The 15,316-nt window shown below is 38.7% G+C and overlaps 1 protein-coding gene across 1 annotated transcript in view; it reads left to right on the top strand.

Annotated features, from left to right (window-relative positions):
- The window catches only part of ngdn (neuroguidin, EIF4E binding protein), a 35,762-nt gene extending 25,700 nt beyond the window's left edge, over nt 1-10,062 (top strand). Inside the window, exons 7-11 of the mRNA XM_028793678.2 lie at nt 332-446; nt 583-757; nt 2,044-2,200; nt 5,395-5,455; nt 9,864-10,062. Coding sequence (XP_028649511.1) covers nt 332-446; nt 583-757; nt 2,044-2,200; nt 5,395-5,455; nt 9,864-9,877 — 522 coding nt within the window. The 3' untranslated portion in view covers nt 9,878-10,062. The remainder of the gene's footprint in view (nt 1-331; nt 447-582; nt 758-2,043; nt 2,201-5,394; nt 5,456-9,863) is intronic.
- The last annotated feature ends 5,254 nt before the right edge of the window (nt 10,063-15,316 follow it).

Raw genomic sequence — 15,316 nt, 5'->3', positions numbered from 1 at the left:
CTTTGTAGAGCAACATCTTATCTGGGCATTCAGGAGACACCTGATGATAGAATCACATTTGCAGCTCCTAAGCGTTTTATAAAAACTGCTGTTAGTCAAATCCTCCATCAAAATCCTCTTTGACATACTGCTTATGTTGTGTGTTCTTGATCATATGTATAATTTAAAAGAACGCATAATGCATTTACTGTGATAATAAGATATACTGGCAATCTGTTGTAAGGATTTCCATTTTATTTTTAAGGCTGTTATTTTGCATAACAATGTAATATTAATACAGTGATTATTTTTGCGATAATTCTGTTGGTTTCATTCTTTTCACTTTTTTCAGCTCAGTGAATCTGAAGGGGAATCTGCAGATGAAGCACATAAATCAGAAAAATCAGGGGATCAATCTGCCACTGGCAAGAAGTACATTCCTCCAAGACTTGCTCCAATGCATTATGGTAACTACCTGATTTAATTTTTATAAGTGAGTGATAGCTTAAGTCTGAAGCAGATAATGACTGCCTAAAGCTTCGCCACATGTTTTATTTTTCCACTTTTGACTTGTCAGCCTGTTTGTATTTGTATTATATGCAGATGGTGACCAGACTGATGCAGATCGAAACAAACAAATTTTAGACAGAGCCAAGAAGCGTGCGCTTAGTAGCTCTGTTATCCGTGAGCTCCGGGAACAATATGGTGATGCACCTGAAGAGATCCAAGAAAGACACATTTTTGGAAGCATTCGCCAAAGTCAAGAAGAGCAGCACAGGTGAGACTGCTTTTAGGGACATGTCGAAAAAGTATTGTGTTTTTAACTTTCAATACTGCTTACCATATATGGCTTATGTTTTTTACTACAACTAAATAAGTTGGTAGTCAGCAGTGTACATCAGTACATTTTGTAGACTGTTTGTTTTTTTGTTTGTTCACTGTATTTATCACATGTTTAATAACGATAAAATGAATATTTGAGTGTTTGAGTGTGTGTGTGATTTTTAAATCTCAGCTTGTGTCTGTGTGCTACTTTTCCTTAAGGGCCATGTCACATTATATGACTTTTCTAGTGATTTTCTGTTTCAGACTTCATTTACATTATCTTAACAAGTTGGAGGCAGTGGCAGCATGATCTTGTAACACACAATCATGTAGTTTGACCTACTCTCAGTGACTCTTTCTTACTAGTCCTGGACACACCCAGACAAACGATTGCAGCTCAGCTTTCCTTACCTGCTAACCATTTGTACAGTCCCAGTTACATCAGGGAGCATGTTCTTCGCTGTATCAATAAAAAAACTATTGAGCACAAGATTTTTAGAAGTGTGAAACTTTGCTGGAAAGTCAATGCAGAGTCACATAATTTGACATACAAAGAGAATTTTAGTCATGTAAATTGGCATTCTCCGGCAATGAGATCAGCAATGGCAGTTGGCAAGTCTGACAACCCCTCCGACTAGACCTTGCATAATATGACATTGGCACTATGTAAACATTTTGTTTTCAGTTTTACTGTCAGCTACACACAAATTGCATTAATCTTCTTAACTGAATACATTGTATATGCAGTAATGGACAAATAGGAAAGTTTTATTTCAAATTATATGGATATGTTTTTTCTTTAATCTGATGCTTTAAATTACAATAATATAATTAAGAAGCAGATATCAGTGAAAGAAAACACACAAAAAACAATATTATTTGTTCCAAAGCAGAAAAGAAATAAAATGTTAACAGGTAGATTAGAATATGTCAAGAGGCACTTTACACAACTCTACAAAAACAAGTGTTTAAGAAGGAAAAATGGTTGTCTGTTCATAGCTGAAGGAAAAGTGCAAATTAGGAGTCTGACTTTAAGGATATTTATTGCTCAACATGATTGAGCTCCTACTCCCATATGGCTTTGTGGTATATGTGAAAATGATTGGATTGAGGCTTGGTTGTGGTTGAGTACCTCTACAGCTATTTTTGAATAAAGTTTTAATGTTTTTATTCAAACTTTGTGTTTTATAGAAGATGAAAAATTGAACATGATTTAGTATACTTCATTATTTTTTTTAGACTGCAATATGAAGAATCCATGATGGTCCGTATAGGAGTGTCAAAAAAAGAACGCTCTGCCAGAAAACGAGGCATGATGGGAATGTCTTCCCAACTTCGCTCAATCACACAGTTTGGGGATATTGGTGCATTAACAGGTCAAGACAAATCTGATTTGGTAAGTTGTGTTTTAAGAGTAGTAACTGTTACACAGTGTAAAAATGTAAAGATTTTGGGAAATTTACAATATTAATCAGTTGTATAGCAGAGGTTTGTACTTGTTTGCTGTGTCCCTCAGGGAGCATTATCTCCATGGATGTACAAGATTATTTTTGGAAAATCCACTGTGGAAACATCATTCCACTTAGAATATAAACTGAAAGACCCAGTAATGACATAAGTAATGATTTTATATTTAGCTTGTATTAAAGACATTTTCAGCATACAAATCCACAACCAGGTAATACTGGGAGATCTCTGATAAAAGTCAATAAAGACGGAAATATATGTTAACTGAGGCGCTGTCAGTGCTCCAGCTGTTACCTTCTCCATATGCTACCAGAGGGTGAAAGGTTACAAAGAGCTGTAAATCAACAGTCCCAGGGTGGAACAGGTCAGCAGCTGTGGTGCTCTGAAATGTACGGAATTCAGTGGTTGTGGGGTCTCAGTATCAGTGTGTGTAATGTTATTTTATAGCTGTTAAGATACTACTGTACACTAAACCAATCAGTGTTTAGCTTAGTGCTTCTACATGCTAGAAATTATGTGGGAATAAAACTATATCAGTGCTTTTCTTAGTAGAGCCCAAAAGGTTTTCTTACCAACTGATATAGTGTAGTATTGAAAACAAAAAACAAAATATTTAATAAAAAGGAAAAGCAAACAATGTAACATAAAAATAAGTATAAATAAGATGTATGTGGTACATGAAAGAATAAAGTGTAATCAGCAGGTTATAGATGTACAAAGCTAATGGAATACATAGACCACAGTGATGCATTTAATATTGGCTGAAACATCATGGCTTCCAACATTTGTACATTAGTTATGATGCTGGCATTCATTTTTATCATTTGTACAGTATGAAAGACTTAGTCATACTTGAAAATATGAATTGAACTAAATTAAGCTTACTGCACTTGCTCATAATGCAATGCTGGGAAATTTGCTGTTGTTTTTCTAGTGGAGGGATATATGGTACATTTCTAGTAAACTATTGCAATGTAGGTTTTATTGAAAGGCAACACTGCTTTACTTATAAATATTAAAGAGCTTTGTCAATGTAAAAAGATTAGATTTTTCTTGGCTGAATATCCCATTGATTCCTTGGAGATCACATAGTTGGCAAAGTCAAGATCAGTGAATCTTCCTTATTCAACAAATGCCCCACAGCCACTGGAGCCCATGACCCTGCCCAACACCCAGTTCATGCAAACATTGAACAGGGTAGGAGCAAGAAAACACCCCTGATGAACCTCAGAATCAACTGGGGAAAAAATGCAGAGGTTCTGCCTCCACTCTTTGCTGCACTCGCAGTACCTGTGTAAAGGCATGGTATCCAGCAGTTTTGGGAGGATCCCGCGAAGTCTTAGGTTGAGTTAAATGCTTTATGAAAAACAAAAAAGGCTACAAAGAAACCAATGCCGAAATTTGCATTTGTGCTCAATGAGAAAACCCTCAGTGCCAGGATGCAGTCGATGGTAGGATTTCTTAGGCATTAAAACCAGACTGTTGTGGTTGCTGGTAGGTGGGTAAGTGATCACAGATCCTATTGAGGATGACACTGGTAAGGACCTCACCAGGCACTGAGAGCAGCGTTATCCCCCTGTATTTGCAGCAATCCAGGCAATCACCCTTCCCTTTCCAGTTAATGATGACAAGTCCAGTTTTCCAGTCAGTTGGGATAATGACCGTCTCCCAGATAGAAGCAAAGATTGCTTGCAGTGGCAGGAGGACAGCCTTACCACCAGCCTGGAGAAGTTCACCCTGGATACCACAGATCCCTGCAGCCTTCCCTACCCTCAGCTGGTTCACCATCTGTGCAATTTCAATGAGATTGGGTGGTTAACAGCTAATTGGAGGATCAGCCTCAAGAACTGTGGACCCAGATATGTCCACCGTTCTACCCAGAGGATCAGCTTTAAACAGCTGCTCAAAGTAGGTAACCCAGCGGATCACAACTGCAGTGTCATCCATAAGGACCGTTCTATCATCCACCTGCCCTGACTGCGACTGACTCTTCACAGAGTTAATGGAGGCTCTGATTGGGGCTCTCGAGAGACTGAGTGAGGAGTCTTAGTGTCTGGGCTTGTGAGTGTCCTGGATAAAAACCAAGATCCAGGCCTTTAATAACCACTTGGGCACAGCAATCAATAGTGTGTCTGCCTGTAGAGAGAGTGGCGACCTCATTGAGAAGTTTACTTGCCTCAACAGGGCCATTCATGTCTCTAGTGACTCTTCTTATGAAGTCAGTAGACGGATTGGGAGAGCACAGGAGGGTCATTACTTCGCTGGAAATGGGTGTGTGACGCTCCTGATATCTCTGCAAAAGAATGAAGGTCCGAGTCTTTAGAGTCCTGGTGCTCCTTGTTTTACTATATGGTTGTGAGACATGGATGCTATCCAGTGACCAGAGACGAAGACTAGACTCCTTTGGTACTGTGTCTCTTTGGAGAATCCTTGGGTACCACTGGTTTGACATTGTGTTGAATGAGTGGTTGCTCACAGATTCCCAAATCATGCACATTACCTGCATTGTGATAGAGCATCAGTAACGGCACTACAGCCATGTGATGTGATTCCCCGAGGGTGATTCAGCTCGCAAGATCCTATTTTGTGAGGACCCAAGTGGCTGGACCAGGCCAAGGAGATGCCCACGTAACACCTGGCTGCGGCAGTTAGATGGTAATTTCCGTAGGTTAGGGCTGGATCGCGTGTCTGCCAGTGGGGTTGCCACCTTGGATCCCAAGCTGTTTCGTCGTATGGTGGATGTAGCAACGTGCTGTACCAGTGCATACTCCCCAACCTGACTTGACCTTTCTATCCCATGCCTATTAAACTTCATTAATATAAACACAAGTACACAGAACATCATATTCTGCATACTTTTGCAAAGGCTAGTGAACTATCATAAGTGATTACTATTATTTGTTTAAGATTGAAGTGCAGTAGGGCTGAATTTAAAATTAAGGTTTGGCGTGAAAGGAATGGCTTAGTGTAAAATGTTACCAATGGCCCTTACTTAACATTTGCCACATTCTGTGTTTCTGCTGTGTGTCTAAAATACCATTACTCACTCCAGTGAGCATTTACAGGCATTTTATCTGTAAGAATTAATTGGTCATTAATTTCATTGAATTATCTGTATAACAGGGCTTTGGTAACCCTAAACCAAAGAAGAAAAAGCACAACAGTAAGAAGAAAAAATCCAAAGGTGAGTATTTTTATGTTGTTGCTTATACCATATTCAAATCAAGTCAATTTCAATTAATAAGGCTATAAGATGTGTTGCTTATATACTGCTCTTGTTTTGTTCCTTTCTGTGATAAAGATGTGCAGGTTTGTGCTCAGAAATGATTATTTCAGTCCCATTTGAAGATCTGTATTAAATACTGATAAAGTAGAATAGTTTGGGGACAAAAAAACAAAACAAACAACAACAACCAGGCCAATAAGGGGAAACCTTCAGCCACCTCCTTGTACAAGATCATGTTAAACAGGGGTATCAACCATACATTACTTTTTTCGGGATAAAACCATTAGGGTGCGAGTGGAAGCGGGACAAATGAGGCCAAGTACATTTGGGAGCAGGATGGAGTACTGCGAGAGTGGGCGGCTGCGGGTTTAAAAAATCAGTCCCGCACAGACCTCTAGAGAAGGATGTGAAATTACTAGAGTGAGGCTAAGCAGAATCGTTGTACGTATACTTTGAATTGACAAACCTGAATATGTGCCAGACATGCATTATGTCAATGTCAATTTATTTATATAGCACATTTAAAACAACATAGTAATGCTGTGGCCAAAGTGCTTTACATTAATAGAATAAAAGAAAAACAAAACAACATAAATAACATAAATAGAAATAAAATATATGAACATAAAATAAGATACATAATAAATAGAAGTAATGTTATATAATCACAGAGAGGAAACCATCGGTATTACTGAAAGTCACGGAATGCAAGTGAATAGAAATGAGTTTTTAATCTTGTTTTGAACAGTTCAATTGTAGACGACTCCTTTATGTGATGAGGTAAAGAGATCCACAGGCGAGGCGCTGCAGCTGCAAAGGCCCTGTCTGTCCCCCTTAGTTTTACACTTGGTACGAGGGACAACAAGAGGCAACTGACCAGAAGATCTAAGCACTCTGGATGGCTGGTGTAAATCACACAATTCAGATAAATAGGCAGGAGCAAGCCCATGTAAAGATTTAAAAACTAGCAGCAAGATTTTAAAATCAAGTCATTATGTTCAAATTTGCTATCTGTGTTTAGTGGTATAATCAACACTAAAAAACAAAAATAAAAGTCTGAGTTAGTGTAAGCTGCCCTAATTCAGGGTGTTCATAAGAAGTGTAATGATTTACTTCATTAGGTAGAAGTACATAATAAACAAGAATAGCTGTGTCAGACATTTTAAATACTAAATTGTGTGATTCAGTTTAAATATTTCAAATCTAAATATTCTTAATTGTAATAGAAATTTGTCATTTTTCATACTTTGATAGAGGTATATAGAGGGCTAGATCCCTAGTAAAGGATCAGAAATAACATCCTGTTTATAATAACTAACCTTAAAATAGCCTAAAACCCCCACATGCTTATGTTTGTTATTTTTAACCTTTGGGAAGTGGCTTTTAAAGGGCTAGGGCCACCAGTAAAGAATCAAATATCAAACTTATTTTAATTGTAATCAGCCACTTTGAAATAGCATAAAATGACACTGCACTTGCCTATATTACTGATCCTGATTTTTTGAAGTTAAGTGAAAAGTAGTAGATTTGACCCGTTGTATCCTGTTAGGGGGTGAACCCCCTTTAGTCGGTTGATCTGGCATTTGCAACTTTTAGTCCTTCAGAACATTTTTGCTGAAGACTGCTATTGGGTCAGAAAGGGCCAGACAGTATAACTGAAGTGATTTCAATGTCAATTTATTTATATAGCACATTTAAAACAACATAGGAATGCTGTGGCCAAAGTGCTTTACAATAAAAGAAGAAAAAAACATACAGTTAAACATAAATAATATAAATAGAAATAAAATAAATTAACATAAATAAAATAAATAATAAATAAAAGTAAGATTACATAATCACAATGAGGAAACCATCAGTATTAATGAAGGTCACGGAAAGCAGGTGAATAGAAATGAGTCTTTAATCTTGTTTTAAACAGTTCAATTGTAGACGACTCCTTTATGTGATGAGGTAAAGAGTTCCACAGACGAGGAGCAGCAGCTGCAAAAACCCTGTCCCCCTTAGTTTTATACTTGGTACGAGGGACAACAAGAGACAACTGACCAGAAGATCTAAGCACTCTAGATGGATGGTGTAAAGCACATAATTCAGATAAATAGAAAGAAGAAAGCCCATGTAAAGATTTAAAAACTAGCAACAAGATTTTAAAATCAATTCGAAAACTGACAGGCAGCCAGTGTAAAGAGGCTAATATTGGAGAAAAAGAATCAGCCTTTCTTGCCCCAACCAGAAAGTGAGCGGCAGCATTCTGGACCAACTGTAACCTGCGTATAAGGGATTTGCTAATCCCAGAATACAGTGAGTTGCAGTAATCAAGGCGAGAAAAGATAAAAGCATGAGTAGCTTTCTCAAGATCTCTAGAAGATAAAAAAGGCTTGATCTTACCTAAAAGAATACATAATTAATCTGTTTCTCAAAAGAGAGGTTACTGTCAAAAATAACACCAAGATTGCGGACTTGAGGTTTTCAAAAGACAGAGAAAGAGCCAAGAAGTCCAAGACCAATTTGGGCTTTAGCTGATGGACCCACTATAAGCACTTCCGTTTTATTTTGATTCAGATCAAGAAAATTATAAGCCATCCAGGATCTTAGTTCAAAAAGACAGTTGTGCAGTTGATTCATTGCAGAGTTGCAGACGGGAATATAAACTTGTGTATAATCAGCATAGCAGTGAAAATAAATGTTAAATTTCCTAAAAATAGCTCCAATAGGGTGAAGGTATATAGAGAATAAAATAGGACCCACAATGGATCCCTGAGGAGCAGTAGACAAAAAAGAAGCATTTAAAGTCACTGAAAAGTGTCTACCAATTAGATATGACCTGAACCAGTTAAGAGCAGTCCCTTTAAGCCCAACAAGATGTTCAAGCCGCAACAGCAGTATCTCATGGTCAATAGTGTCAAAGGCAGCGGACAGGTCAAGGAGGACAAGGACTGCAGCGCCACCTGAGTCAGTAATAAAAGAGATGTTATTGAATACTTTCAGGAGGGCCGTCTCAACACCATGATAACGCCTAAAGCCAGATTGGTAGATCTCAAATAAATTATTGGAGTTAAGGTGATCAACCAATTGATTATAAATAATTCTTTCTAATATTTTAGCCTGAAATGGCAATTGGGAAATCGGGCGAAAATTGGCTAAAACTCCAGGATCTAATTCTGCCTTTTTTAGACAGGGACACACCGCAGCATGTTTAAAAGAAATGAGGGCACAACCCCCTCACTAATAGAACCATTGACAATGGCTAGTAAAGATGGACCCAAAACATCAAAGGCTTCCACTAAGAGGCGTGGTGGTACAATATCAAGAGGACTGAGAGTAGGTTTAAGGGTGTCAGTAGTACTTTTTAACTGTGAAAGTGAGACAAGATCAAAAGATTCCAAGACAATGCCATGATTAACAGTAGGAAGTTCATAGCCAGTTGGAACAATACCACAGCGGATTGTATCAATTTTGCTGACAAAGAATGAAAGAAACTGTTCACATGAAAGAACAGTTCTATTTAATCCCGTCACAAAATGAGGGTGAATGGCCGCATTAATTGAATTAAATAAGACCCTAGAATTCTTAGAATGACGGACTACTAAATCAGCGAAGAAATCATGTTTAGCTTTCTTAACTGCAACCTGGAAGTTGAATAGAGAAGTCCTAAAAATCTGTTTAGAAACAATCAGTCCATCTTTTATCCAAAGCCGTTCCGCAGTTCGACAGGCGTGGCGTAGCAATCGTGTAGTTTCATTTAGCCAGGGAGCAGGTCTTCCCTTATAACAGCGTATCTTGAGCGGAGCAATTGAGTCTAATACCGTTTTACAAGAAGAGTTAAATTCTAAAACAGAATCATCAATACCATAATTTCAGTGCGTTCAGAAGTAATTCTTATGAATTCAATAAGAAGAAAATTTTGAGAAGACAACTAAATGAATCCTTACTTTCTATAGTTTTTACATTTTGGCAAGTAATAATTTGGATATCAGCATTTGTGGTCAAGAATTAAAACTGTACATCTAAATGCACACTATCCTGCATAGAATCATTTACTCTCAAGTTTTAGTGGGTTTTATAAATTTCACATATAACATTTCATGATTCATGCAGAGAAGATAAATAGTTTGTATATTAGAAAACTTTTTATATTTAAAAAAAAAAAAAAAGCACATACTTGGATCACATTGACTATGTACATCGGTGCAGTGCAAAATAGCACAAGAAACAAGTCGACTTCTTAATGATCATCACCACGTGACTATCTGTAAAATTTTTAATGTTGCTGTGCATTTTGGCCAGTGATTGGGTTAATCAGTGAGAAGAATTATGAACGGCTGTACATGTTGTGCTTCATGTATTGGTTTTGGTTTTTTTTTAGGCTTCCGGAAGTGAAAATTGAAAGCTGGAGGTGTAATACATGTGATATTCTGCAGGAGACCCTCAGTAAAGTATTCTCACATTTAAAAAATCTTTATGTTTGACTGCTCATCACTGTAGCATGTGGAATGTAACATCTGATTTTGTGTTGTTTTGTACAAAATGCATAAAGTTTTAATTAAAGGTGAAAAAAGAAGTAATTGCACTGCTGGTAATGTCACGCCTAACATTTTTAATTTATAATTCAAACTTAAAGTAATAGTTCACTTAGAAGCAAAACAGTCCATGGTGTGTCCTCAAGTCTTGGGATTACTTCATGGAAAGTGTGAGAAGCCAAATTGGAGCATAGTGTTGAGGAATTAGTTGGAATGTTTTCTGTAAACAGTACGAAATCTGATTTTTGAAGAGGTAGGAGTTCTTTTTTCCAAATACAGACATATTTATGTGTGTGAGTGTGTACAGAAGAGGAGCGTGTTAGCTAGAAATGCAACCAAAGGATCAGTAGTACCTTAAGATGCTGCCCTAAACCCAAAATGCAAATGACAAAGGAACCAGCAGTTCTTCATCCTGTTTCCATTTACACCTGTGTATATTCATTGTGAACTGTCTGGTTCAATGAAATATTTGAAAGGGAACTGAAGATAAAAAAGTGAAGAAGTGAAAATTACACATCCGCTTCAGACTCTGAATTGGAAAGGAAAAAAAATCTCTGATATGATAATGACCTGAAGTGGCAGACTGAAAACGCTAACAAGCCATAAAATCAGATCAGATCTGTTACTGGCTAGGATAGGCTTCTAATTACGCAGTCTGGTTTGAAGCAAAAACTTGTAGCTACTACAGCTCGCCAGGACCAGCTTTGCAGATCCCTTATCCAAAGGAGTGTTCCACCACCTCTATTACACTACTCCCCGAAAACGCTAGGCTTACTGAGGGACTTGCTGGCATAAACCCGTGCCTTCCACCCCAGACTATGACACTACGCCACAAAATCCTCATACTTGGCCCCTCTCCTCTGCTTCAAGTCCTCAATTCTGTCTTTTCAGAGAACAGTGAGTTCTAACATGACTACCCATCTTGTTGATTCAGATATCTGATCTCAAGGTGGTCATGCCAGAAGGACTCTCAACCATCTGCTGCCAGTCCTGTGTAGATGCGGGGTTCTCAATGGATACCCTCTTCTGGGGCTGAAGTGGCTCTCCTTCGCTAATAAAGCTGATGGTGTGCTTTGTTGGTTGGAGTTGATTGATGTTAACAGTAGTATTATTGATGGTGCCTGTGCACTGGGGCAGCAACTTCAGGTATGCCCCTGTATTCCTCTTCTTTGACACAATTGGATATCAATGCCTCTACTCTGCTCTACATATAAATATTGGATTGGCTCGGTAGAACATCTTAGAATGCTCAGATTACTAAAGCTGTAACGGCTGACCCCTTACCCAGACTGGCCACTACACTACCAAGACTATTCCTTGGATAACCTGAGGCTTCTTGATCTAGTAACAAGCCGTACTCCTTACAAGTTGAACTTTTTTTCCCACACGGCAAAATATCCAGCAAACAGCAGACAGGAATGTAAAATCAAACACGGATATATTGTAAATGGAAAAGGCAAATATTCAATAATGTAGATATGTGCGCCCAAAACACCACTATCCCAATGACACCAGTGATTACTATATAAAAACAAAAATTTATAAATATTTACAAAAACCCTCCCTTGTTCCTAAACAATAAATAGAAACACGGAACACAAATACAAACACAGATTAGTTAAACACAGCAATTGAAATGTGGTGATAAATGAGTCCAACGTTAATAAAGTCCAGCGGTATTGATGTTGGCTGTAATGTTATTGTGCTCCTTCCCAAAAAAAAAAACGAACTCACCGTGAAAGTCCTGGCAATTGCTGGGATGAATCCGAACCCCGGGTTTCCTTGGTGCTGGTTGTTGTGATGATGAATCAGATGATGAAAAGGCAAGGAGTGGAATAAAGCTGTAATGAGTTAGTAAATGAATGGTTAAATTTTCTTTTTTTCCCCATTAGTTTCTCTGCTCTACTGCTCTATCTCTCTGTCCATCTCCCTCTCCTCTTCATTTTTTTTCCTTTCGCTCCTCTTTTTTTAAATACGCAGTTTGACAGGTAATTTCCAGGAGTTTGACAGGTAATTTCCGTCTCAGTGCTGCGGTCTCTCTCCATCATTCTTCCCCTTTTCATTTACGGGGACAACATTCACTGATGCACATGTAATGGACAGTAAACGGGACGATGAAACGAAACGCACTCAGCACAAACACAGAATACCTATTATTATGTAGCCCCATTAAAAAGCAATACAAAGGAGTTATGCTTTCCAGAGCATTCATAATGTCTTTCAAAAACCACAGGACTCTGACCATGTCTGGTGGCTTCTATTTTATTTTATCTTTTAAAAATGTTTTGTAAGTGGCCAGCTATCAATAACGGTGTTGGGATGTAGTTAGCTGTGTGCTGAGTCAGTTCCTTCCACAGATGGTGTTTGTTCAAGGGTATTTGAAGGTGTGTTGCAGTGCCACATCACCTGCCTTCCCACTTCTGTTTTAGCTAAACAGTGAAGGTACCACCATATTTCTTGCCTGTTTCCCTTGGAATTATTGGACCCCTGACCAGCGTGTTCACCTTTCACATTCCACTGTGCACTCTGGTGTTGTTAGTGGGGGATCTATAATCGGGGTATATGGCAACAGTACCCAGGCCTGGGTACAATATATGTACCCTTAAAAAAAAAAAAAAAAAACCATCTGTGTGCTATTTGATGGATACAGATATCATTATCATGCCAGTGGTACAGTTGGCGTATGACCTGAGGGTTGTGGTGGATTGCCGGCATTTTACTCCGGCCCTCACTCCCAGGCCGCCAGGAGAAGCCCTCCGGACAGCATGATCGTGCCCCGAGTTCCAGCAGGGCCTCATGGACTTTGTAGTTTGTATACACAGCCCTGCTGGATACCTTGGGGGCCACCGGGAGTCGCTGTAGGGGGGCTAGTAGGCTCTTATGTGCCCTATAACCCGGGAGTACGTCATGGTCACGTGTCAGGAAGGAATAACGTGCTCCCGGGGTGAAGAAAAGAACTGTTTACCCTGACCCGGAAGGAATACGGACTTGTGGGTATTGGAACAGAGGCACCTCCGGGTCAGGGTGTATAAAAGGACTGTGGGAAAGCCCAGACACTGAGCTGAGCTGGGAGGTAGGAGGGCGAAGTGTCTGGGCGAGGAGGAGTGATTTATTATTGGAGAATTATTGTGTTTATGAATAGTGTGGTGTGGAGAGTGCTTTGTGCACCGTTTAATAATAAAATAAACAATATTTATACGTTCACCTGATCATCAGAGTGGTACCTGAGGGTTCAAGAGGTGGACAAAGCCTCTATCTGCTACAGGGTACAGTGACAACTTGTACCTTAGTTTCTAAAACTGTGTCACTGTCACGCTGATCTAATACTTGAGCTTCCAATAAGAGAAAATGACATTTTGAATTAGTGGCAGCTTCTTTATGATACTGTGATATTTTAATGTTTAGGTTAAAAACATTTTTATTTATTTATTGGACATAGAGCATAAATAAGATGTGTCCAGGTTACTCGACATTGTTTTATGGCATTTGAGAAGTAGAATTTAGGCTGACCACCCTAAATGAATAACCAGCAGTACGTAATAAACTAGTGCATGTCAAGATAAACCACAGATTGTCAAATCAATTTGAATATGAGGCAAACTTCATAAAACTAACAACAGCAGTAAAAATAACAATAATGCAAAGCTAGCGATGGGTCACAACAGAGTGTAATTGCAGACCGAAGTACTTATGAGGTCAGTCACGTAACGCCCCCATCATGATGAAATGCCTCCAATGCCAGTCACAAATGCCCATCACATGCCCCGTTACACTGTGGTTAAGGTTAGGGTTGTGGGAGGGCATTCTGTGACTGACGTAGTGGGTATTTCCTGACCTGCGTTGTAAGTGTTGCAGGCTGCACTAAGGCCCACCTAGTGGGTCATGGACTAAACATCAGAACAGCACCAGACATCTGCAAAACTGAGACATGTCATTATTCTGTACTGATGGAGTTGAATTAAGATTACTTTTCACATGGGGGAACAAGAATATTATTTCAAGCTATGCTTATTTTTATCACTTTATTCATTTATTTTGTATTATTTTATGTGTACTGTGCAAAACCTCTCCCTAATCTGTATGCTTATTATCTGTATGTTTATTTGGAGAAAACTGAACATTTTAGGTATTTATTATTTTTATTGTGGCCACTGCTTCCTGCAGCCATTAATAACAAATATTTTACAAACAGGCCGCATAATTTGGAAAACCGGCTATACATATGCTGACATGTCTTATAATTGTAACAAAATAAACTTTATGAAAATCAGTTGAGAAATAAAGTTATAACCAATTTTAACATAAGAACTCTGCCTGTCTCCATACTTGCGGATTTGGACCGCCTCAGTATGGCCAGCGCACAGCCGGCGCACAGACACCTCGCCGCTAATAAGAGCAGCAGGCAGTGCGGCATCTATGTGTGTATATCTGTGCTTCCTTTCTGACACTGTTGAAAGCCTCAGTGTGTCACAAGTACAGGTCAGTTACTAAAAGTGTTTTGACAACTGCCATGTGGCAGACTCCGCTGAAGACGATGAATGGCGAGATGGTTGTGCATGGTTTCTAAAATCATTTGATACTCTCTCTGTAGTCCTGGAGGGCTGCAGTAGCTTCAGGTTTTCATTCTAACCCTTTTCTTAATTAATGACCTGTTTTTGCTGTTAATTAACTTAATTAATTTTAATTGACTTGCTCTTGAAGACTCTGGCCTCTTTAATTGTTTCTTTTTCCTTAATTAGCAGCCAAATAATAATAAGATACAAAAATGAGCCAAAACATGACTAGCAAACTGTCCATCATACAATATCTGAAAATAAAGAAAGATGAAGGTCTCAGGAATGTTGATCTGCTCAGGTCCTCAAAACATTTGACCAGTGCTCTTAGAATGGAGAAAATCAACACTTTCAGAAATGTCTACTATTGCACAATGAGAGCAGCAACAAGCCACGGAATTAAAGAACGGGTTTAATTAACAACAAGAATCAGAGCCTAATCAGAACTGGTTGGACTTGAAGGCCCTGACTTAGTTGGTCTTCTTTTGGTTCGCTCACTTCACGTTTCATTTCTGTTTGGGTGCCATTTAAGGAAAGAAATCAAGCAATTCAGAGGAATGATCAGAGGAACAAATCTTAAAAAGGAAAAGGAGTTAATTAGCAGCAAAAACTGTTCACTAATTAAGAAAAGCGTCAGTCACTGGGGCCCTCCAGGACTGGAGTTTGAGACCACTGTTGTAGGCAGATTGTACTTAATGTATTTAAATGACCTTGTATATTTGATGTGCTAAGCACTTTTAATTGCA

The sequence above is a fragment of the Erpetoichthys calabaricus genome, chromosome 2 (assembly GCF_900747795.2).
Source record: "Erpetoichthys calabaricus chromosome 2, fErpCal1.3, whole genome shotgun sequence".
Lineage (NCBI taxonomy): Eukaryota > Metazoa > Chordata > Cladistia > Polypteriformes > Polypteridae > Erpetoichthys > Erpetoichthys calabaricus.
This window is presented reverse-complemented; position numbering and strand designations above follow the sequence as displayed.